Here is a 24,477-nt window from a genome sequence, read left to right as displayed (position 1 = left end):
TCAATTAACTCTATTAAAAGAGTTTATGGGTTGACAGTTAAAAAAAAGCATTCAGAATACTAGTAGTTTTCAAACTTTTTTTGGTGCCATGGAAGCTTTTGTTCAAAGGAAATACTCATTTATAAATAAAACAGACCACAAAACAGAGCAGTGCTGGTGTTACTGGGGAGGCAGAGGTAGCCGGCAGCGGGAAGCTAGAGCCCAGCTCGCTAGACTCGTCCTTCCTCCTGGCTCTCTGCGGAGCGCCTTTAAAGATGCCGGAGGAGGAGTAGTTCAGAGACGCGACGTGAGGGACTCGGCCTGCTACTGCTGCTCTGGAGGCGCGGGCTGTGAGCCGAGGGCTGTGCTGGCCTCTGAACGCTGGGAATGGCCCTCAGCTGGCTTCTGGCCCAACAGCTTGAAGGGACAGAAGAGGCTCTCGTCTCCAGAAGGAACGCAGCCTGCGGACACCCTGAGCTTAGTCATGAGACCTTTACCGAACTGCTAACCTACAGAACTCCAAGAGAATAATTCGATGTTGTTCTAAGCCACTAAATTTGTGGCAATTACTACTACAGAAACAGAAAGCTAACGAACAGGAATGCATCACTTTTAATATTTTAACTTCATGCCTGTCTTGGCCCATCACCATTCTGGACAAGTCTATAGTGTTACCATTACTGTAGAACACACAGGCCCCCATTCACAAATTAGCATAAAACAGTGAGTATGTTTAAGCTCTTAATGTGTTAATGACTTCAGATCTATGCCTAAAACCGTCTCTACTGTTATGCTGTGAGATTCCCAGAAACAGTTACACTTTGATTTGGAAGAAAGAAAGGAATTTCATGAAAGCTGTTCTTGGTATTATCGTTTTTAAATCTAAAATCCCGGGTTATTTTTTAAATTTAACTCTGACTGAAGGAGAATTGCAACGCTGTGTCGGTGTCCGCCCTGCATCAACACGGGTGAGCCGTAGGTACACATATGTCCCCTTCCTCTTGAGCCTCTCTCCTGGTATTATCCTTTTGAATCAGGTATCTATGTCATTCTTGCTTTAAAATCAGATGATAAATTCCTGAGCCACTGGATACTCTCAGTTTTAAAACCTTCCAAGGATGGGAAAAATGTGTCCCTGAATCAGATCAAGAGCTCACCTTCATTTATCAAATACCTAGCTTTCACAGAGATACTCACTTATTCAAATCAATCTCGTAAGTTTGCATATGAGGTTTGTCTCCTGTCTTGTCTGGGTCCCATCGATAGATGGCAAACTTCTTGATTCGGGGTGCTGCGGCTGCAGCTGTCTGGGCCCCACGGCAGGCCTGAAATTTAAAAAGTTCCCAAGAAGGGGAAAAAAAGAATCATTAAAAATGCAAGATAAATCATTCTACTTAGTTGGCACTATAAACTGCAATACTGGATACAAACTCGCCTATTCCTGACACAGTCTTTCAAGATCCAACAGACGGCGCCAAGCAACTGTGCCATGCCAGCGATGGCACTGGGGGCTGGTGAAATGGCGCTGAATAAGCACACACAGCCTTTGCCCTCACAGAAACCAGTGTGCAGCAAGCAAGACGAGAGACAGAACACTCATAATAGAATACAGCGAGGGAGGCCTGGCAGCGGAGATTCACACTGGTCTAAGTGGCCAGGGAGGCCTCCATAAAGGATACTTAGGCTGAGGCTTGATGACTAGGGGTGCAGGGCAAGGAGAAGGGGCATTAGAAGCTGAAGGAGCATGTGCAGAGGCCTGGGTGGGAGGGCACAGACCCCTGTGAGGACCGAGAGACGTCCACTGTGCAAAGGCTAACCTGAGACGGGATGAGACAGGGCAGGCTCCAGGAAGGCAAGAAAGACTTCTAAGTTTTGATCTTATCCTAAGAGCAATGAGAAGCTAACAAAAATTTATCAGGTGGATGACATTTTATTTTTGAGAAGACCACCACTGGCTTACAAAGGAAGACTCGTCAGATGACATCTAGGGAAACCAGTTAGAAAGCGACTGCGGTGATCGAAGAGAGACGCTGGTGTTTCAATTAGGTATTTTAGCCTGAGTCACTGTAAAAAAAAAAAAAACACCGAAGACTAGGCAGCTAACACAGCAGACATTTACTTCTCATGGTTCTGGAGGCGGGAAGTCCAAGAGCCAGGTGTCAGCAGGTCCGCTTTGGTGTCCAAGTGAGGACAGACGGCTGCATCCTGCTCCACCTCCACTTGCCGCAGAGACCTCAGGTCTCTCCTTCTCTCCATGAGGGCAGTGACCCACCACACAGGTCCTGCCCTCATGACCTCATCTAACCCTAATTCCCTCTCACAGGCCCCAGGTTCAGGTACCATCACACTGGGCATCGGGGGTCCTACGTATGAATTCTGGGGGAACACAATCCGCCCGCAGCAGGACGGCTTTGTACAGCAGCAGAGGAGACCAGGTAACGCATACCGTATCTTAGAACAAGGCAAAGCCCGGGCACTCACAGCAGCAGAGACCTGCGCTCTGAACACAGCTCCTGGGCGTCCACAGTCTGTGCCAGTCGGCCTCATGCGCGCCACGGGGCCCTGGAGCGCCGCCGGGGGCTGCTGGGAGACGACAGTGGTAAGGGGGACCGGCTTCCCGCCCTCCAAGAGAGCAGCCTCCCCACAAAAATGTATTTGCAAAAAGGGTGCTTTGCTCAAAAAGTTTTCTGTTTAAATTTACCCTCATCTTAAAAGCCACTATTTATTACTGCCAGGCACTGTATTAAATGCTTTATATTAATGACTCCACTGGATCTTCATTTTTAAAGACGAGCAAATGAGGCTCAGAGGTCAAGTGATGGGCCCACAATCAAGAGCTGGTCAGCGGAGCCAGGACTGGAACCCAGGTCTGGCTCCAGAGCCCACGTTCCTGAACACGGTTCTGTTCATTTGGGCGTCTTCTCAGGCCTCTTCTTGGTGCCGCTTCCTTCTCCTCACATCCTGACTCCTCCAGGGCATGTGTATCAGCCAGGCTCTCCAGAGAACCAGGACCGACGGTGTGTGCCCGCGCACGCACGCACGCACACACACGCACGCACGCACGCACGCACACACACACACACTCACACACAGAGTGTGAAAAGAGGGTTAGTACACAGAACCGGCCCACGTGCCTACGGGGAACTGGCTCGTGTGGTTATGGGGATAACAACCCCCAAGATCCGCAATGGGCAAGCTGGAGAGCCGATGACGCAGCCCCAGTTCAGATGCCAGCACGCTCAAGACCCAGGAAGAGCTGTTACTTCAAGTCCAAAGGCGAGAAGAAGAATCAATATCCCAGCCTGACAGACGGGCTTCCTCTGATTTGAAGGAGGGCCAGTTTTTTGTTCTATCGGTATCTTCAATCGACCGGATACGGCCGCCCGTGTTAGAAAGCGCAATATGCTTCACTCAGTCTATCCTATTTTCTTAAACGCAATTAACAACTTTTAAACAATTTAAATTTTTTTAAAAAGTATATTTTCTGGCCACATTGTGCAGCTTGTTGGATCTTAGTTCCCTAACCAAGGGCTGAATCCGGGTCCTCAGCAGTGAAAGCCTTAAGTCTTAACCACTGGACCACCGAGAATTCCCCCAAATATTCTGATACAATCTTAAGGCTTACTTCACATCTACAGTTATTACAAGAGACTGGCTACAGTCCCCGTGCTGTCTGCGCCTCCCTGAGCCCGTCTCCCGCCCATCAGACTGTGCCCCCCGCCTCCCCGCCCCCCGCTGGTAGCCATGTTTGTTCCGCTTCCTTTTTGGTTCTGTTCAGCATTTTGCTTTATTTTTAAGACTCCACATATAAATTGCATCATATAATAATTGTATTCCTCTGTCAATCTATCAATTAAAATGTTAAACTCATTCAAAAACACTCACTGAAACACCCAGAGAAACATCCTACCAAGGGTCTGGGCCCAGTCAAGTCGATACAGAGCGCGTGACAGCATGGAGCCCTACATGTCCCGTCTCCCAGCAGACCTGGTCCAGGCCCCTGCATACAGCAGTTCAATCCATGGTTAGGAATGACTGAAGAAAAGGGCAAAAACTGAGCATTAGAATAATGCAAAAATGTGGTTTATTCTGAATGTACCTTAAAAGGCTGAACAGTGCAACCTACATCAAGCCATTAAGAAATAAAAGTACCCCTCTGTCTGTGGCATTCCCGTACAACGAATGCCAAGCCGCCGCCGTCCCCTCGTCCTTGAAGCCCTTTTGCATTTAGGCAGACAAAACAAAGCAGAGGCCACACAAGTCCTGCGGGCTTCTCCTGCGGCTGTGAGGAGGGGAGGGTCTTGCCAGTCCAGAGAGTACTTGGCAAGATTCAAGCTACATTCCAGGCCAGCTCACTCTCTTATAAACTGCTGAAGAAAGCAAAAACTCTTAAGGTTCACTCAGTAATTACAAGAAATGCACTGGAGTTTACTACTGGCTGGCAAAACCCAGCCCAAATTAAACAAAGCTGAAGATATCGACCCTCAGTACGGGAAGAAAACGTATGAAGAAAATGAAGGTGACGGTGAAGAGGAAAGCTGTATTTCATCAAATCACCAAGCTGGTGAGGATCATTGGAAAAAGGAAAGTCACTTCTGCAAATGAACACGTTCCAACTGGAGGCTCCATTTTGTGAAATGTCAGGAATGCTTGGCTAACGCCACCTTGTGGTGACTCAGAGGAGGGGAACAGACTCTTGACATTTTTGGCGGTGTCTGCCAGCGCGCAGGACCTCAGTAGCCCAGAACCTCTGCCCTCGCAGTGAAAAGGGGCGTCCTAACCACTAGACTGCCGAGAATTCCCGGTTGCAGGTATTAGCTCCAGCAAGCTTTTGCTTGCTTAACTGCCCTACCCCCACCCTTTCTGGGGACTGCCCTGGTGGCTCAGACAGTAAAGCGTCTGGCTACAATGGGGGAGACCTGGGTTCGATCCCTGGTCAGGAAGATCCCCTGGAGAAGGAAATGGCAACCCACTCCAGTATCCTTGCCTGGAACATCCCCTGGACGGAGGAACCTGGTAGGCTACAGTCCATGGGGTTGCAAAGAGTCGGACACGACTGAGCAACTTCACTTCTTCACTCTTTTCTGTGAGATTTAATGAGGTATATTCATTATAATTCACCAATTTTAAGTGCACAGTTTGACGAGTTTTGATGAAATTGTATAACCACTACCACAATCACAGCAGAACATCCCCATTAAGAAAGCCCGCTGCAGTCAGCGCCCTCTCCCTCCCCCCGCAACTGACCGCTTTCTATCACTGCAGATCTATCTGCCTCTGACAGAACTCCATATAAACACCGTGAGGTCACACACTGCGGGCCTGGCTTCTCTTGCTCCACAAAGCGCTTCTGAGATTCATTCATGCTGCTGCATATACTCGTAGACTGCTGCTCTTTAAGTTAACACCTTTCATTTGGAAATAACTGTAGAATCCCATGCATTTGTAAGAAATAATCCTGAGCTCCCACCTGTCCTTTACTTGATTTCCCTCAGTGATGACCATGCACGAAACTACAGCACGATGTAACCCCGATATAGTCCAGGTATGGCCTCCCTGTGGCTCAGCTGGTAAAGCATCTGCCTGCAATGCGGGAGACCTGGGTTCGATCCCTGCGTTGGGAAGATCCCCTGGAGAGGGGAACGGCTGCCCACTCCAGTATTCTGGCCTGGAGAGTTCCATGGACTGTGTGGTCCACGGGGCCACAGGGTCGGCCGCGAGTGCAGAGCATCGCATCCGTCATCACAAGGACCTGCTCCTTTACAGTCACAGTCAGGCCCCGCAGCCCTCCCGTCCCCGCTCCTCCACCCCCAGCAATTACTAACCTGCTACATTTTTATAAGCCGGTCACTGGACAAAAGTTATATAATGTAATCATCTCTTCTCTAACTTGGGGGGGGCTTCATTCAGCCTAACTCTCTGGAGACTCAGCCACGTTAGACGCCTAAACACATTTCTTCTTACTGCCCAACAGTGCTCCCCGGTGCATCGCAGTTAAGCCACTCAACCACTAGAAGGCTGTTTCCACGTTTGAGGCTATTATGAATAAGGCTGTAATGAGCAGTTGTGGACAAATTTCTATGTGAACAGAAGTCTCCATTTCTCAGGGGTAAATGCCCAGGAGTGTGACTGCTGGGTTTAGAAAACGCAGAGGAACCAGAGATCAATTCGCCAACATTCACTGGATCATAGAGAAAGCAAGGGAATTCCCGAAAAACATCTATCTCTGTTTGTTCGACTACGTTAAAGCCTTTGACTGTGTCAATCGTAACAAACTGTGGAAAACTGTTAAAGAGATGGGAATACCAGACCACCTTACCTGCCTCCTGAGAAACCTGTATGCAGGTCAAGAAGCAACAATTAGAACCAGACATGGAACAATGGACTGGTTCAGGACAGAGAAAGGAGTATGAAAAGGCTGTTTGTTGTCACCCTGTTTATTTAACTTATACGCTGAGCACATCATGAGAAATGCCAGGCTGGATGAGTTATAAGCTGGTATCAAGCTTGGCAGGAGAAACATCAATAACCTCAGATATACGGATGACACCACTCTAACGGCAGAAAGTGAAGAGGAGCTCAAGAACCACTTGATGAGGGTGAGGAAGGAGAGTGAAAAGACAGCTTAAAACTCGACATTTAAAACACTAAGATCATAGCATCTGGTCCCATCACTTCCTGGCAAGTCAAGGGGGAAACGGTGGGCGCGGCGGCGGGTTTCTTTCCCCTGGGCTCTGGAATCGCGGCAGCGTCTACAGCAGTCATGGAACCAGAAGGCGACTGCTTCTTGGCAGGAAAGCTACAACAAACCCAGACTGTAATTAAAAGCAAAGACATCACCTGGCCAACAAAGGTCCACGCAGTGGAGACTACAGTCTTTCCAGCGGTCTCACACAGTTGTCAGAGGTGGAACAGAAAGAAGCTGAGCGCTGAAGAACGGATGCCTTTGAACTGTGGTGCTGGAGAAGACTCTCGACAGTCCCTTGGACAGCAAGGAGATCAACCCTGAAACTCACCGGAAGGCCTGATGGTGACACTGCTGTGAACAGCCAACTGCTGAGAGAAGAGCCTGATGCTGGGAAAGCCTGAGGGCAGAAGGAGAGGGGGAAGCGCTGGGTGAGACGGCTGGAGGGCATCCCCAGCGCGCTGGACATGAGTCTGGGCAAACTGCAGGAGCTGGTGGGGACGGGAGGCCTGCTGTGCTGCAGTCCACCGGGTCTCAGAGAGGCAGACATGGCTGGGCGACTGGACAACAGCAACAAGTGGCAGCAGACGGTTGACCTGTCACTAAGCTGTGCTCCAAAGTAGGGAGCTGCTGCGCCTGAGTCAGGTAGCAGGGGGAGAGGGACAAAATGCCTTTAAAAATTAACTTCTACGAATTCAAAACCATTGGTAAACCTTGGAATTAAGAGAGTCTGGGACTCTGCGGCCGTCAGCTGGTTTCAAAGCCTGATTTAACAGTGCTGTCGATGGGCACAGGCATCTGGCTCTCCTAAGCTCAGTCTACCTCCCACAAAGGCCTGTCAGAAATGACCGTGGTTTCGGCAATGAGCCCGCACTCGAACACCTCTAATACTTATATATTTGCTTCCTGTCCACTTTACAAAGAGCCAAAGCTCTAAACTTGATCATGAAGATCATCCCCAAAGAAACTGTGTTTGCTTAGAAATCATTAAAAACTCTCTCTTATCGTAAGGATGATGGAAGACAAACCAAAACAAGCGCGACTGCAATAGCCCAAGGCGGCGGCCCCGCCTGAGCGCTGACAGCAGCACACTGGAGCCTCACAGGGCGGCGGCCCCGCCTAAGCTCTGAGGCACCCCAAGGTGTCGCTGGTTTTTTTTCCAAAACAACGACTTTAAATTAATTTGAGTTCAAACCATATTTTATACAACACTTGATACAGTAGGGGGGAGGCTAACAGGAACGAGGACAGAAGACACTGACATCAAAAAGAACAGAGCAGGTCGTGGCTCTGAACGTGGAGGAGCTGTGCTCGTCTTGAGGACTGTGTAAGAGTTAATCCACACGGTCATGGGGGAAGTGACTTAAAAACACTCCCTGAAGAGAAATCTAAACATCTGTTCTGCAGGTGTTTGTGGCAGAAGTAAAAGTGAAAATAACAGCTTTCGTCATTGAGCCCTTTACCATGTGCCTGACACCGCACTCAAGTATCTCTAATCTTTACATCTCTACAAGAAAAGCTTTTCCATTCTTAAACAATAAGAATAAGGTCATAAAACAAAAGAGCCAGGATTCAAACACAGGTCATCTAACCCGAAGCCCGCCCTGTAGCTGCTGTATACGGTGAAAATGCAAATCCAGAACACAGCAGCTCAGAAAGAGGACTCCTTCCCCCCAAACAACAGAAGATGTTTTACTCACACAATCAGCAAGACTTCAGGCGGCAGTTGGTCCAGATAGCCAAATTTGGCCTCGGAGTACAGAACGAAGCAGGGCAAAGGCTAATAGAGTTCTGCCAAGAGAACGCACTGGCCACAGCAAACACCCTCTTCCAACAACACAAGAGAAGACTCTATACATAGACATCACCAGATGGTGAACACCGAAACCAGACTGATTATTTTCTTTGCAGCCAAAGATGGAGAAGCTCTATACAGTCAGCAAAACCAAGCCCGGGAGCTGACTGTGGCTCAGATCATGAACTTCTTATTGCCAAATTCAGACTTAAATTGAAGAAAGTGGGGAAAACCACTAGACCATTCAGGTATGACCTAAATCAAATCCCTTATGATTATACAATGGAAGTGAGAAATAGATTCAAGGGATTAGATAGAGTGTCTGAAGAACTATGGACAGAGGTTCGTGACACTGTACAGGAGACAGGGAGCAAGACCATCCCCAAGAAAAAGAAATGCAAAAAGGCAAAATGGCTGTCTGGAGAGGCCTTAAAATAGCTGGGAAAAGAAGAGAAGTGAAAAGCAAAGGAGAAAAGGAAAGACATGCTCATTTAAATGCAGAGTTTCAAAGAAGAGCAAGGAGACAGAAAGCCTTCCTCAGCGATCAATGCAAAGAAACAGAGAAAAACAATAGAATGGGAAAAGACTAGAGATCTCTTCAAGAAAATTAGAGATATCAAGGGAACATTTCATGCAAAGATGGGCTCAATAAAGGACAGAAATGGTCTGGACCTAACAGAAGCAGAAGATATTAAGAAGAGGTGGCAAGAATACACAGGAGAACTGTACAAAAATGATCTTCACGACCCAGATAATCACGATGGTGTGATCACTCACCTAGAGCCAGACATTCTGGAATGTGAAGTGAAGTGGGCCTTAGAAAGCATCACTATGAACAAAGCTAGTGGAGGTGATGGAATTCCAGTTGAGCTGTTTCAAATCCTGAAAGCTGATGTTGTGAAAGTGCTGCACTCAATATGCCAGCAAATTTGGAAAACTCAGCAGTGGCCACAGGACTGGAAAAGGTCAGTTTTCATTCCAATCACAAAGAAAGGCAATGCCAAAGAATGCTCAAACTACCGCACAGTTGCACTCATCTCACATGCTAGTAAAGTAATGCTCAAAATTCTCCAAGCCAGGCTTCAGCAATACGTGAACCGTGAACTCCCTGATGTTCAAGCTGGTTTTAGAAAAGGCAGAGGAACCAGAGATCAAAATCCCAACATCCGTTGGATCATGGAAAAAGCAAGAGAGTTACAGAAAAGCATCTATTTCTACTTTGTTGACTATGCCAAAGCCTTTGTGTGGATCACAACAAACTGTGGAAAATTCTTAAAGAGATGGGAATACCAGACCACCTGACCCGCCTCCTGAGAAATCTGTATGCAGGTCAAGAAGCACCAGAAGTTAGAACTGAAAATGGAACAACAGACTGGTTCCAGATCGGGTAAGGAGTACGTCAAGGCTGTATATTGTCACCGTGCTTATTTAACTTATGTGCAGAGTACATCATGAGAAATGCTGGGCTGGATGAAGCACAAGCTGGAATAGAGACTGCCAGGAGAAATATCAATAACCTCAGATATGCAGATGACACCACCCTTATGGCAGAAAGTGAAGAAGAACTAAAGAGCCTCTTGATGAAAGTGAAAGAGTGAAAAAGTTGGCTGAAAACTCAACATTCAAAAAACTAAGATCATGGTATCTGGTCCCATCATTTCATGGCAAATAGATGGGGAAATAGTGGAAACAGTGACAGACTATTTTTTGGGGCACTAAAATCACTGCAGATGGTGACTGCAGCCATGAAATTAAAAGACACTTGTTCCTTGGAAGAAAAGTTATGACCATCCTCAAAGTGAAAGTGAAGTTGCTCAGTCGTGTCCAACTCTTGGGGACCTCATGGACTGTAGTCTACCAGGTTTCTCCGTCCATGGGATCTTCCAGGCAAAAGCATTGGAGTGGGTGCCATCTTCTCCAGGGGATCTTCCCAACCCAGGGATCGAACCCGGGTGTCCCGCATTGCAGACAGACGCTTTACCGGCTGAGCCAACAGGGAAGTCCTACCTACACAGCATATTAATAATAAAAGCAAAGACCTTATTTTGCCAACAAAGGTCTGTCTAGTGAAAGGTATGATTTTTCCGGTAGTCATGTATGGATGTGAGAGCTGGACCATAAAGAAAGCTGAGCGCCGAAGAATTGATGCTTTTGAACTGTGGTGTTGGAGTAGACTCTTGAGAGTTCCCTGGACTGCAAGGAGATCCAACGAGTCCATCCTAAAGGAGATCAGTCCTGGGTATTCATTGGAAGGACTGATGTTGAAGCTTAAACTCCCAATACTTTGGCCACCTGATGTGAAGAGGCAACTCACTGGAAAAGACCCTGATGCTGGGAAAGATTGAAGGCAGGAGGAGAAAGGGATGACAGAGAATGAGATGGCTGGATGGCATCACTGACTCAATGGACATGAATCTGAGTAAACTCTGGCAGTTGCTGATGGACAGGGAGGCCTGGCGTGCTGCAGTCCACGGGGTCACAAAGAGTCGGACACGACTGAGTGACTGAACTGAAGCAACGTGAAGGATGGAGCTACCATCAGGTGAGACGGGAGGAGAAGGCTGGTGTGTGTGTCTCAGGGTTTTGGTTTTGTGCCAGCAAAGTTTATTAAACACCCATGTGGAAATTCTGAGAATATGGCTGAGTGGCCATCTGAGTCTGAAGATTTGGGGTGATGTCTTGGCTGGAGACATAAATTTAGGAGGCATCTAAAGCCCAAAGGAGTGTCTATAAAGACGAGACCTAAGGAGAGACTCCCTAGAGTTTGGGGCAATGAGAAGAAATCAGCAAGGGGAGAGAGAAAGGACTGCCAACACGAGAGGAGGACGACCTGGAGCCTGGCAGGCAGGCCAAAAACATGTTTTGAGGAGGGAGTTAACAGTATGCTTCAGGGAGCAAAGCCCCGTGAGAACTGACGTTGGAGTTAACAAAGCCAAAGTGCCTGGTGGCCCTGACCCAAGTATCTTCCGTCAAGTGCTAAGGGTGAAAAGTCTGAGTGGAATAAGTTCCTGAGACAACTGGTTGGTGAGTTCAGACACCTCTTGGGAAATTTTTCTATAAAGATGAGTGGAGACCTGGGGTGGTGGCTGGACATGGCTTTTTCTGAGATGAGAAAAATACCGTGTTTGTGTGCTGCTGCTGATTGCGAGGGGAAGAGGAGAATCTCTGGAAAGCTATCTTTCAACAAGCGATGGGATGACAGCAAGAGTGAAGGGTGGCTAGAGGAGCGCTGCCAGTTTTCTCACAGTAACAGGCAGAAGAGGGCAATATATGGGCAGACATGAAGAGGTGAGCAAATAGTTGAGGTTTTTTTTTTTTGTAGCCTACCTAACAATTCATACTCCAAAGCCAAGAGCAAGGGCGGGGGGAGGTCCTTCAAAAGCATTTCTACCTCAATCTACAAAATTAAAGAGTGTTCAAGGCTGAGTGCACCTTTGCAGGACATCTTAGACAAGATGAAATCCACAGTTTATAATTTAAGGGGAGAAGCAAGATCACCACCAACTGGGCTGAAATGGAACTGAGGATAAGAAGGGTGGATCCTCCATCATGCTGAAGGCAGCCTGTCTGTTCTCTAGGAAAGCTTCCTTAAGGGGCAGGTTTGGAGCTAGATGGAGACAGGTTTGACCCTGATGCTGGGAAAGATTGAGGGCAGGAGGAGAAGGGGACGACAGAGGATGAGATGGCTGGATGGCATCACCAACTCGATGGACATGGGTTTGGGTAGACTCTGGGAGTTGGTGATGGACAGGGAGGCCTGGCATCCCGTGGTTCATGGGGTCGCAGAGTCAGGCACGACTGAGCGACTGGACTGAACGGAGAGGCAGGTTTGGAGGTGGGACAGGAAGGTGAGAGACGGAGGGGAGGAAGGCAGGGAGGCCCCTGCAAGCCTGGGAAGAACAAGAGGTCAGGCTTGCTTCTGAAATGTGTGAGCAGCACCGCAAATCACAGCTCTACCACTTGAGAGCTGAATGTTCTTCGGCAAATTACACAACCTTTCTGATTTTAGCTCCTCTTTTGTAAGAAGGCGGGGAGTATTAACACCTACCTTAGAGGATTAAGTGGAGGGCCAAGCTCCTAGAATTGCTCAGAAAATAATTTCTGCTTTCCAATACTGTCAACCGTATCAGTTCCTGTTATCATTTTGATTGGCAGACAGATACCCTAACCCTGCCAGTGCTGGGAGCAGAGATACACAAATAAAAGTAGGCGGTAACTGCCCTCAAGGAATACATAGTCTAGACGAGAAAACGAAGCAACATCACAGGCAACAATACATTACAGTTAAATACTTACAGGCAGAACTGTGGTTCGGTGGTGCAAACTAAAGTATAAAGGGAATTCAGAAGAGAAATCGCACCGTGTTCTAGACTCCTAGAATCTGAATAAGCCCAAACGTAATACACCACACTCATTACTTTTCAGGTGGCTTTTGAGGGTATGAATGCATATTCCTAGAAAACGGTAAGCGAGAGGGTGGAATCTTCTGTTCTCTGCCCTCAGGGCCCTAGGATGGCCTCACCAGGAATTACAACACTGACCTATGAAACCAGCCCTCTCTATAATTCATTCTTGGAAGAGGGACCTGAGCTTTAGAACTCACTCTCATTGGCCGGGCTCTCACAACTTGATTGCTTGCTCAGCAACTATAAAAGGAACTGGTAAACAAGGTCATTATCAATCACCAATTTAATGCTCAGAGGGCACCAGCTTGAGGCTCTGGGAGGCAGGCCTCACTCCCATCCCTGCTTCTCAGAATGACTGTAAAATGACTTGTCCAAGTTCACAGACAGCATATTGGAAAGAATAGGCATTAGAAGATGGGCCATAGGCACCGCGTTGTAAAACCACAGCAATTCCTTAATACTAGATGTATTTTCACATGAGTGCAAGAGAGAGACGAATATATGCTGTACACCTATCACGTGTCTTGATCTGTGCTAGGAGTTTTCCACACATCATGTTCAAAACAGTGAGTCTAAGCCCTAGATCAACTGGTTCTTGGCTGTGATATTTTGGGCAAGTGAAAAAAAATCTTTTGGGGGAGGGGCTCAGTTTTCAAAGGGAGAAGAAAATGGCAACCCACTCAAGTGCTCTTGCGTGGAGAATCCCAGGGACAGAGGAGCCTGGTGGGCTGCTGTCTATGGGGTCGCACAGAGTCGGACCCGACTGAAGCGACTCAGCAGCTGCACCAGTCTTCAAATCTCTAAAAAGGAGGTTGAAATTCCTGCTCACCCACCTCCCGGGACTTTTTTCCCAGAGGGAAAGGATTCGAAAGGGATGTGTAAAGCCTTGGTCTTGGATGCACACAGACTGCGATGGCAGTTTCCCTTCCTCTTCTCCATGTTCCCATTTTCCTGACAATACAAGGGATGTGGAGAAAAACTATCAACGCACCCTGAACGATACGAACAGGAGCAGCGCCAACCTCCAGATCCGATCCGGGGAAACCTGTGAGGTCGGTACTGCGACACCGAGGAGGCCACGGCGTTTCGCGGGCGCCCGGGTCCCCCCGGGGGCTGAGTGGATCCCCCGGCCTCGCCCTTCTCCCGCGCTTTCCGTCCTGCCCGAGCTCCCAACCGTGCGCCCGGCAGGGCTGCCTCCCCGGCCCTGCCCTTCACGGCCCGGCGGGTCTGTCTGTCCCGGCGGTGACGGTGTGCGGGCGGCGCAAGGACCTGGCGTGCGAACGCTCGGATTCGCGCTCCGCCTGCACCAGGCAGTCGTCACCCGCTCGCCATGTGACCTTGGACGGTCCAGGCGCCCTCCCCATCCTTTCCCCGCCGTGTCTAACAGTGCCCCTCCGCCCTGACCACCTCGCAGGTGGCGGGGAGGAGCAGCAAGAAGCCGGCATCAGGACGCCGCGCGGCGGGAGCGGGTCGCGCCCCTCCCCGGGGCCGCCCCGCCGCCCCTCAACCTCCGCCGCCGCCCCCTCGCGTGCAGGCCGTCCCCGCGACCTTCACGCCAGCCCTGACCCCCCGCCCCGCGCCGCGGCGCACCTGCAGGCGGGCCCCGCCGAGGGCGGCGGCCGGGAACCGGCGCCTCAAGGAGAGAGCGACCACCGCCGCCATCTTGGCTCCTGACGTCGAGCCCCGCCCCTCGAGCCCGAGGTCGCGCTCCGCCGGCGTCCCGCCGAGCACCGCGGCGCCGCGCCAGGGCCCACCGAGGCGCCGCGAGCTGCGCAGGCGCCGCCGGGTGGGCGGGGCTTCCGGCCCCCGAGGGGGCGGAGGGAAGGCGGGGGAACCAACGCCAGCGCCGCAGGGCCAAGGGCCGGCGCAGGCCCACTCGGCTTCCCGGGGTGGAAGGTGACCTTCAGAGGAAGGGGGCGGGGCTTGAGGGTGGGCCGCGCGAGGGGCGGGGCTACGTGCGCGAGGGGCGGGGCCGTCCGATCCAAGTCCAGTCCCAGTTGTAACCCTTTCTTCCTGATCACTTTAGTTCAGTTCGGTCGCTCAGTCGTGTCCAGTTCTTTGCGACCCCATGGACTGCAGCACGCCAGGCCTCCCTGTCCATCACCAACTCCTGGGATTTACTCAAACTCATGTCCATCTAGTTGGTGATGCCATCCATCCATCTCATCCTCTGTCGTCCCCTCTTCTCCAGCTTTCAATCTTTCCCAGCATCAGCGTCTTTTCAAATGAGTCAGTTCTTCGCATCAGGTGGCCAAAGGATTGCAGTGTTGGCTCAGCATCAGTCCTTCCAATGAATATTCAGGACTGATTTCCTTTAGGATGGACTGTTTGGATCTCCTTGCAGCCCAAGGGACTCTCAAGAGTCTCCTCCAGCACCGCAGTTCTTTCTTGTAAAGTTTATCAATCATAACACCGTCTGAGTCACTTCTGTGAGACACAGTGCAGTTTGCCTGAGACTTTCCAGGTTTCAGCACTGCTGGCTTCCGAGAAACTCCTCGTGCCTGCTAAGTCGCTCAGTCCTGTGTGACTCTTTGTGGCCCTGTGGACTGTAGCCTGCCAGGCTCCTCTGTCCATGGGATTCTCCAGGCAAGAATACTGGAGTGGGTGCCATTTCCTCCTCCAGGGCATCAGTCCCAGGCAAATCAGGAGAGCTGATGAATGAACCAAGGGGACTTAAGGATGGCGGGCAAAGGTGTAATTTATTCACTCATTATTCATTTTTTCGTCATTTGTTCAAAAATATGTATGGAGTGCCTCCTATGTGCCAGGCGCTAGGATGCTACAATGAGTGAGCAAGCCAGGTGAGGTTGTGCCCTCACTGAATTTACTTTCAAATCGGCAAGTAACTGGACAATTGCAATACAGTCAGCTCTGCTCTGTAAAAGTGGGCCACGAGGGAAACTGGCCCTTCACGGTTTAGTCATCTAGTGTCAGCAACCATGTTTTGAGCTCCTGCTCTGTACCGTGTGCTATGATCTATCATCTTCATCTACTTTTGTTGTAACTTTTTTACTGGCGTAGCGTTGCTTCAGGTGCTGTGTTAGTCTCTGCTGTGTAGCAAAGTGAATCAGCTGTGCGCGTATGTATGTTCACTCTTTCGGATTTCTTTCCTGTTTAGGTCGCCACAGAGAGTTCCCTGTGCTGTGCAATAGGCTGTGCGAGTGTGTTTTAAGTTCCGTTCCAGTTGCCTCAGCTGCCTTTCCATACCCCTGTCCCATTTCAGACCTGGGACCTGGGACCCTTTGCTGCAGTGTTTGCATGGAGACAAATACCTTCTGGAGCAATAGAATACAAAGAATTCTCCAGGCAAGAATACTGGCGTGGGTTGCCATTTTCTCCTCCAAGGATATTCCTGACTCAGAGATCTGGAACTGGGTCTCCTGCATGGCAGCAGATTGTTTACCAACTGAGCTACCAGGGAAGCCCCAAAGAAACTACACGGGACTAAAAATGACTGCATGCATGCTGCAGTTGGGGCAAATTATGGACAACAAGATACAAAAAGACCAAAAACCCAGCTGCCACTCCTGAGGAGCAGTACCAGGGCACTGGGAGCAAAAGCAGGGTTCCGTGCGTGCCCCCTGCACATAACACCGCCACAGGGTGGGCAGACCACCTGAGCCACCCCCCTGGGCACACCCGTGCCCTCTCCACTGGTAAGGAACCAGCTCAGCGACCCCTGCCCTCCTACCCCTCCCCCACCAGCAGTGAGCAAGGCTCGCCGGGTCTCACTCTGTCACTTGCTCTCACTCCGCCTGCTGCCGCAGGATCCCCAGTGACGCCTTGCCTGAACTTCTTGTCTGGCCTCTTGTCAATTTCTGTACCGGTCAGTGGCTTGATTACGCTGGGCAGGTGTGGCCTGTGTCCTCCAAGTCCCTTGGTCTCGTCAGTCACCTCTGGCAGTCTACGTGTGTAGCTAACTTTACAGGCACCTGTGTTTCCCAGAATAATTCCTTCCTTCTCTGCCTACTTGTTTCTTGACACATGAAAGCCACGTTTTTAAAACACGGGCTTCCCTTGTGGCTCAGCCGGTGAAGAATCTGCCTGCAATGTGGGAGACCTGGGCTCAATCCCTTGGAGAAGGGAAAGGCTGCCCGCTGCAGTAATCTGGCCTGGAGAATTCCATGGACTGCAGAGACCGTGGGGTTGCATAAGAGTCGGACACGCCTGAGCAGCGTTCACATTTCACTTTTTAAAACGCTGACGGAGCTCCCTGGTGGCCTAGTGGTCAGGATTTGGTGCTTTCACCACAGAGGCTGAGCTTCAGCCCCTCTCGCCACGGAGGCCGGGCCTCGGCCCCTGGTCAGGGAGCTGAAATCCTGCAAGCTGCATGGTGCTGCCAAAAGAAAAAAAAATTAAGTTATAGTTTATCATATAAGTTTCGGGTGTATGACATAGTGACTCACAAATCTAAAGGTTAGGTTTCATTTACAGTTATTATAAAATATTGGGCATGTTCCCTCTGCTGCACTACATATCTTGTTTTTCTCACTTAGTAGTTCGTACCTCTTAATCCCTTACCCTTGTGAAAGGCACCATTTTATAGGCTTTGGCTTCCTCGTTCGCATAATTTAAATGCTACTGGAGAAATTAAGATGGTCAAATGAATTGGTGGATGATGCTTAGTTTGTGGAGTCCTGGGCTTCCCGGGCGGTGCTAGTGGTAAAGAACTCGCCTGCCAATTCAGGAGATGTAAGAGACGTGAGTTCAATCCCTGGGTCAGGAAGATCCCCTGGAGGAGGGCACGGCAATCCATCCCACTATTCTTGCCTGGAGAATCCCATGGACAGAGGAGCCTGGCAGGCTGTGGTCCATAGGGTTGCAAAAAGTCAGATACAACTGAAGCCACTTAGCAGAGCAGCTCAGGCTAGAACTACCACATGGCCTCAGTAGAGGAGGCGTGTAGTGAGGTCACAAGGAATAACCAGGACCCCTGGTCTAACCTTGACTCTTACCCTGGAGGCTGCGTGACCTTGGACTAGCCTTCCCGCCCCCATCTCTGGCCTCCCTTGCCTGTATCATCCGCGTGTTGGGCAAGCTGATTTGGGATTCTGTGAGTCACATGGCTGCCTCAGGGGGCTGCTTTGAGGGGCTGGCCTAGGGGTAACAGGTGACAGGGCTGAGGTCACTCTGACTTTTCAATGGGGCTGACCCAGCATTGAAATAGAGCTCCTCCATGTCTGTCCCAAGGGGCTGCCCAAATTGGATGCAATTGTGGAAAGATTGTCACTTTCCCTTGAAGTCTTCCTAGCTGCCTTACCTTCTGAGACGAAGGAAGAGTGACCTCTCCCTCCTAGGGATATGTTTCTAGGGAACTGACCCTATAGGCATTTTTAGGTTCTCTCATCTCGACTGCAGATGCTACTCCTAGGTTAGCGACTACCCTTTCACTTTGTCCAGGTCACCTTGGACAGAGCAGTCTGAGGCCAACGGCAGTGAGACCTTGATTTATGGAGGGGCTCTTGGTGCCAATGGACCCACGTGCCCTGCAGTCACATCATTCCTGGGCTTCATAGGGATTTGGGGAGCTCAAATTTATGGAGAAATAAATTCCTGGGCGGCTGTACCTCCGCCCTGAACTTTAGGATTCCAGAAAGGCACAGCTGCAGGAGAGATTTTCATGGCCTGCTCCTGACGTATCTTCCGAAGGTGTGTTTGTTATAAGACCCAAAGTTTCTTGGCCTGTTTCCATTTGTCTAGCTAGTGAAGTATTGCTTTTCGCCAGTCAGCTAGATGCTTTTTGCTTATTCTGAATCTTATCACTCACAAATATGTTTACATAAGCAGTCTCCTTTCCTCCTCATAACAACCCTTTGGGGTTGGCATGACTAACTCCAGTTTACAGACTTTAGTCTTTGGATAATGAAAAAGCTTGAGCAATCTTGGGTGTGAATCTTGCTTTAGGACCTCTTTCTTCTCCAAGGGCTGGAAATTAAAAATTTAAACCGAGAAGCCTAGAATCAATTGTCTTTTGTAAACTCAACTATATTTTGGGTGTCCTGTGATTTAGAACAACCTGACTGCCCACCCCGCCAGGCAGAGGCTCAGTCAGGTTGGATTTAGCGGGGAAAAGCCTGATGATTTTACCGCCTGGGAGATCTATCTGCCTCAGAGAGAACCTCACTTCACCCCAGTAGACCCCTGTGGTGGGACTCAGGGGTCTTCTCATCGAAAATTCAGGGTTTTCTTTGCCTTTGACCGATCGGCCTTTGTCTTCCGTCTGTCTGGCGGACCCTTTCCCATTTCCAGCCATCTTCCGAACATCTCCACGGGGGTCTAGTGGCCGCCGAGACGGCCCTCTCCTGCCTCATCCCTGTGATAAAACCAGCTCTGTCCCCTCCTTGCCCCTCGCCTCCACGTCTTCGCTCACATCTGTGCTGGGATCGGAGTGATTGTTCTTCCTTTTCCACGTGGCCAGTTTAAGGTTCAGCTTCAGCTGTCTCCTCTGAGGAAATCACCTCTCCACCACCCCCGTCAAAGCATCCCTTGCATCTGCCATCCAGGCACATCACTCCTGGTTTCACAATTACCCCCTTAGATGTCTGTCTCCCCAAACTGTGGGCATCTTGAGGGCCTGGATCATTCCCTTTATTTTCTTTGTAGCACTGATTGCTATCTGCAAGTTTGTTTTTAATTCTTTTGAATGTATTTATCATCTCAGTTTCTCATGCCAGGGGTCAAGAACCACGTCTTTCTTGTTCACTGTTCTGTCCCCAGAGTCTGGCACAGTGGCTGGTACCCAAATGGTGGCCAGTAAGCACTTAGTGAATGAACAAATTTGTCTTTGTTTCCGAAGTGCCTGGCTTGGGACCTAGGGCACAGTAGGTATGTAGTCGATATTGGTTGAATGAGGGAGTAAATAAAAACAGCATGAGCTGTTCCTGTTCTTCATAGAAGGTGGAAAGGGAGGCTGGGGTTGAGGGTGGGTGGCTGGGGGAGGAGGGAGCCCCCCGGAGACCTAGGCAGCTTTTAATCTCTGGGCCAGGACTCGGGCAAAGTGAGTGCATGGCATTTAAGGTGGTAAAACAAAACAACTCAGTCATTAAGATATATTTTAATGCACTATTAAAAATGCCAAAATGTCATGACTGAAACATCAACATGTTAAGGGCAGACAGTGTTCTTCAAGAAAAACCAGTAACTGAGTCAGTCAAGGGAGCTGGGAGCGGTTCACCCTGGCTCCTTTTTGCCCTGGTGGAGACCAGAACCCACGCTTTCTTGACTTACTTTCAGTAGCGTCTCCATCGTGTCTTAGCCTTGCTGACCCCTGTTTGTCTCCTTGTGGTTAGCATCAGAGAACTCTTAGGATGCATCAAGGCGGTTGGGCGCTTTTTCAGGGGCCAGGGTGAAGGAAGGAGCGGGCCTGGGTGGGCAGGAATGGGGGCAGAAAGTGGTGGTGGCCATCACAGCCCAGGCCTTCAGCTGGACCAGCTCTTTCGTCTACAGGGGTCCGTTGGGTGCCCGGGGACGGCGGGACAGCCTTACAGAGAGGCTGGGGGCTGAGATGGTAGGAGAGTGTTGCCGTCATTCCCTTCAGCTGAGGAAGGGGTCCCTCCCGCGGAGCCCCGCGAGCAGGCCTGCCACCACTGAGATTTGCAAACATCTGGGCTCCTCCAAGTATACCCCAGCTCTCTGCCCGGGCTCTTTTTCTTCCAGGAAGCAGCTTGATTTGTCACTGTGGGACTCTGAGGAGAAGAAGAGGCAAAAACTGTCCCCCAGAAGTGGAACAGACGTAGCAGGGAAAACAAAATGCCATCGGGGGGACTTCCCCAGCGGTCCAGTGGTTCAGGACCTGCCTTCCAGTGCGGGGGATGCGGTGCGATCTCTTGTTGGGGAACTAAGATCCCCGGTGCCGGGAGCAACTAAGCCTGAGCGCCGCAACTGCTGAGCCCGCGCGCCGCAGCGGAGACTCAACGCAGACAGGCAGACGACTAAAAATTTAAAAATAAAGTTAGAAAGGATTACGATTCGCTGAAGCCTCAGATGATGGTTAACGTTAAATAAAATGCTGTTGGCCACCTGGCCCCGGTCTCCGGCCCCTGCCCCTGCCTGCCTGCGCTTACTCTCCGAGGAGCCCTTCTCTCTCCGCCAGCTCACTCAGGGGTCATCCTCACTGCCGCTGAGGATGCCAGGGACGGCGATGAGGGGGCTGCTGCTGCCGCCGCTGCTGACCGTCGCTGCCGCAGAGGACTTGACTACGTCCCCGGACCTTTATAGAGCAGTTCAGGTGCGTTCCCTCTCTTTGATCATGAAGTAGGGATTTTTGTCCTAAACGGTTGAGGCAGCTGAATCCCGGAGAGGGTCACCAACTCACCCTGAGTCATACAGCTGGGAGGCGAGCACATCTGCTGGGAGCTGGGTGGGCTGTGGGCTTGCCCCCGCGGCCCTCGGGAGCCCAGCGGGTGCAGCCCTCTGATTGACCTGCAGAGGGCGCTCTTGTCACACAGGCCGGCCCGGGCTCCCCCCAGCCCCTTCCAGTCTGCCCTTAGAAAGGGCTCATCTCAGCCCTCTTCCCTTCAACCCTCACGGTGTAATTAGCCTTCTCAGAATGTTCTCTCTGAGTGGGATGGGCACAATCATATGCTACAGACTTCTCCAGTTTCATGAGCGGACTCTACGGAACTCCCGGAGCAAAAGTCACCAGCCACCCCCACTCCAGATGGGGCTGTTTTGCACAGCTGAAGTCAGCTCAGCTGCTGGACTTAGCAAGTGGCCCGAGGGCTTCTGGGGACTGTCACGTTGCGGGGCCCTGCTGCACCACACGTGCGCACGCGCACAGGCACACACACGCACAGGCGCGCGCACACAATGAGAGCTCGTTTACTCTGCTACCTCGGTCTGGCTCTCATCTGCCTGCCACATCACCAGCATACTCTCAGATTAGCCGTGAACTTGATCCTCTGGATGTGTGTGCCTGTGTGCTTTTTAAACATGGGATATGATGAAACTCCCTTTCCAGCTGATTCTGAATTTTGAACACCCCTCACGTGGCGCAGAGACAGCGCCGAGTAATTGAAACGCAAAGGAGGAGCGGTGGTGAGCCGGGGTTTGCTGTGGCTGAAGACCGGCTGGCTGAAAGCAGATCGAGTCGGGAGAGCGCAGAATGTCAAACGCCAGTCGAGCGAATCCCTGGCCGCCCAGTGGTTAAGACTCTGCTCCCGATGCAGGGGTGTGGGCTTGGTCCCTGGTGGTGGAGCTGCCCACATGCTGTGCGATGTGGCCAGAAAAAAGAAAAGGCAAGACAAGCGGGAAGGCCGCCGATGACACGGTCATGTGTGAAGGCCTTTGGGAGATTCGGCTCCTATTGTGCCAGGCATCATTACGTGACCTTCAGCAGGTTACCTAACCTCTCTGTGCAGTCGTTTCCTATAGCGCAAAATGGGGGTAAGAATAATACTCTCCCCTCAGGGCGGAGAGTAAGTGAATTAGTACCAGTAAGGAGCCATCAGTCTTAAACTGGTGGGGCAGAAAAAAGTAAAAGGGAACTGGGAATTATTAGGGGGAAGACATCACTAGTCAGGATGGGAAGATTTCAGCATAAACAAGATGCCAAGGGTTTTAGGCAGCTTTAAAAATAGTTTAAAATACCTGTGTAGTTAAATTCTCACTATGTAAGAATTTCAAGCAACATGAAGTTTCAATCCCCTCTGCCACACTTCTTTTTCCCAAAAGTGAAGACGATTGTCAGTTTCACGTGATCGCTGCCGTACCTTTTCCTTTGCATGTGTACACACGTGAGTTTCTACAGAGATCACGGCTCTGCTTGACTTTGAAGAAACTTATCTATGTGCTTATTTTTGCCTGGGCTTGGTCTTCGTTGCTGTGTATGCACTTTCTCCAGATGTGGCGAGCGGCGACCACTGTCCAGTCGTGGTGTGCAGGCTGCTCACTGCCGTGGCGCCTTCTTTGCTCCTTTTTTCCTTTTGCAGAACACAGCCTCTAGGTCTCGTGGCTGCGGCGCCCAGGCTTACTTGCCGCGCGGCACGTGGGATCTTAGTTCCAGACCAGGGATCAATCCTGTGTCCCCTGTGTTGGCAGGTGGATACTCAACCCCTGGGCCACCACGAAGGTCCCAGACTTTTTTTTTTTTAATACCAACATCAAGTGTTCTGTCTTGGAGCTCTTTCCTTGTTAGTACGCATAGTACTCATTTTAAGTGCTGAGAAATATGTAAAAGTGGGGATGTACAATGGTTTAATCATTCCTCAGGAAGTTTCTTAATAGCAAAGAAGATATATATGTTACTGTATTCTTCATGGAATACAGAATCGGTCTAGTGACCGCAGCTGCCCCAAAGCTTCAGGGGGCTCCCATTGCTCAAAGCCTAGTATTTCCAGGGTGACTTCAGTCTATATCTCTGCTGTTCTCTGTGATCACCGCTTCTTAACCTGTCATCCCCTCCACCTTTGTGTTCCTGTTCAGCTTGGCGGCCTCCCCTTCCTGCCCTGCCCAGTGATTCCTCCCTACATTCACGAATTCAGCTCAGGTGAGCGTCAGGGCTGCCCTCGGTCACTCCCCCAGTTGGAAATGATCGTGAGTGAGTGAGTGTGTGCGCGTGTGTGTGAGTGAGTGTGAGTGTGTGTGTGTGAGTGTGAGTGTGTGTGAGTGTGTGAGTGTGTGTGTGGGGAGTGTGTGTGCGAGTGTGTGAGTGCGTGTGTGTGAGTGTGAGAGTGTGTCTGTGAGTGTGTGTGACTGTGTGTGTGTGTGAGTGTCTGTGAGTGTGTGTGAGGGTGTGTGAGTGTGAGTGTGTGAGTGTGAGAGTGTGTCTGTGAGTGTGTGTGACTGTGTGTGTGTGTGAGTGTGAGTGTGACTGTGTGAGTGTGTGTGTGTGTGTGTGTGTGTGCGATTCTGCAGCTTTTGCTCCTTGGTCATTCCTCCATTCAGCAAGTACCTATCACGTGTCTACTTTATCATTTGTCTCTTTGCTCTGCTGTCTCCCCTGACTCTCTCAGTTCCTTGAGGGATGAGATCATGTCTCAGACACAGGGTTTCCAGGGGGAACAGACATTCTGGTTTGCTCAGCATGGTTCCAATTTTCACCTGTTAAACTGGTAGGACTATTATGTTGCTGTTGTTCAGTGGCTACCTCGTGTCTAATTCTTTGCCACCCCGCGGACTGCAGCCCACCAGCCTCCTCTGTCCTCCACTGTCTCCTGGAATTTGCTCAAATCCATGTCCACTGAGTCAGCAATGCTACCTAACCATCTCATCCTCTGCCGCCCCCTTCTCCTTTTGCCTTCAGTCTTTCCCAGCACCAGGGGCTTTTCCAATGAGTCCACTCTTTGAATCAGGCAGTCAAAGTATTGGAGCTTCAGCTTCAGCCACAGATCTCCCAATGAATACTCAGAATTGACTGGTTTGATCTCCTTTCAGTCCAAGGGATTCTCAAGCGTCTCCTCCAGCACCGCAATTTGAAAGCCTCAATTCTCCGGCACGCGGTATTCTTTATGGTCCAGCTCTCATTCTGGTTTAGGTGGAAAGTCGTCTGGTCGCTCTAGTTTACACACGCTAGATGCGTACGGTCAACAGCAACGAAGAAATGAAAGCGGGTGAGTGAGTGCAGTTTGTTTTCCATGATGTTGAGGTGCCGCTCGGCCGAGTGGAAGACTCGA

General features: G+C 50.4%; 1 protein-coding gene across 4 annotated transcripts in view; it reads right to left on the bottom strand.

Annotated features, from left to right (window-relative positions):
- Positions 1-14,557, bottom strand: part of SDHB (succinate dehydrogenase complex iron sulfur subunit B) — a 31,753-nt gene extending 17,196 nt beyond the window's left edge. The window contains exons 1-3 of one of the 4 annotated variants that reach the window (XM_027965666.3): positions 14,456-14,557; positions 6,996-7,064; positions 1,177-1,304 (exon numbers count right to left, since the gene is read on the bottom strand). In XM_027965666.3, coding sequence (XP_027821467.1) covers positions 1,177-1,304; positions 6,996-7,064; positions 14,456-14,527 — 269 coding nt within the window. In that variant the 5' untranslated portion in view covers positions 14,528-14,557. Of the gene's footprint in view, positions 1-1,176; positions 1,305-2,460; positions 2,563-3,889; positions 4,184-6,995; positions 7,065-14,455 lie in introns of those variants that run through there. The other 3 variants (XM_042244767.2, XM_042244768.2, XM_027965668.3) reach the window with 3 other exon arrangements.
- Positions 14,558-24,477: the final 9,920 nt, after the last annotated feature.

This window comes from Ovis aries, chromosome 2 (genome assembly GCF_016772045.2).
Source record: "Ovis aries strain OAR_USU_Benz2616 breed Rambouillet chromosome 2, ARS-UI_Ramb_v3.0, whole genome shotgun sequence".
Lineage (NCBI taxonomy): Eukaryota > Metazoa > Chordata > Mammalia > Artiodactyla > Bovidae > Ovis > Ovis aries.
This window is presented reverse-complemented; position numbering and strand designations above follow the sequence as displayed.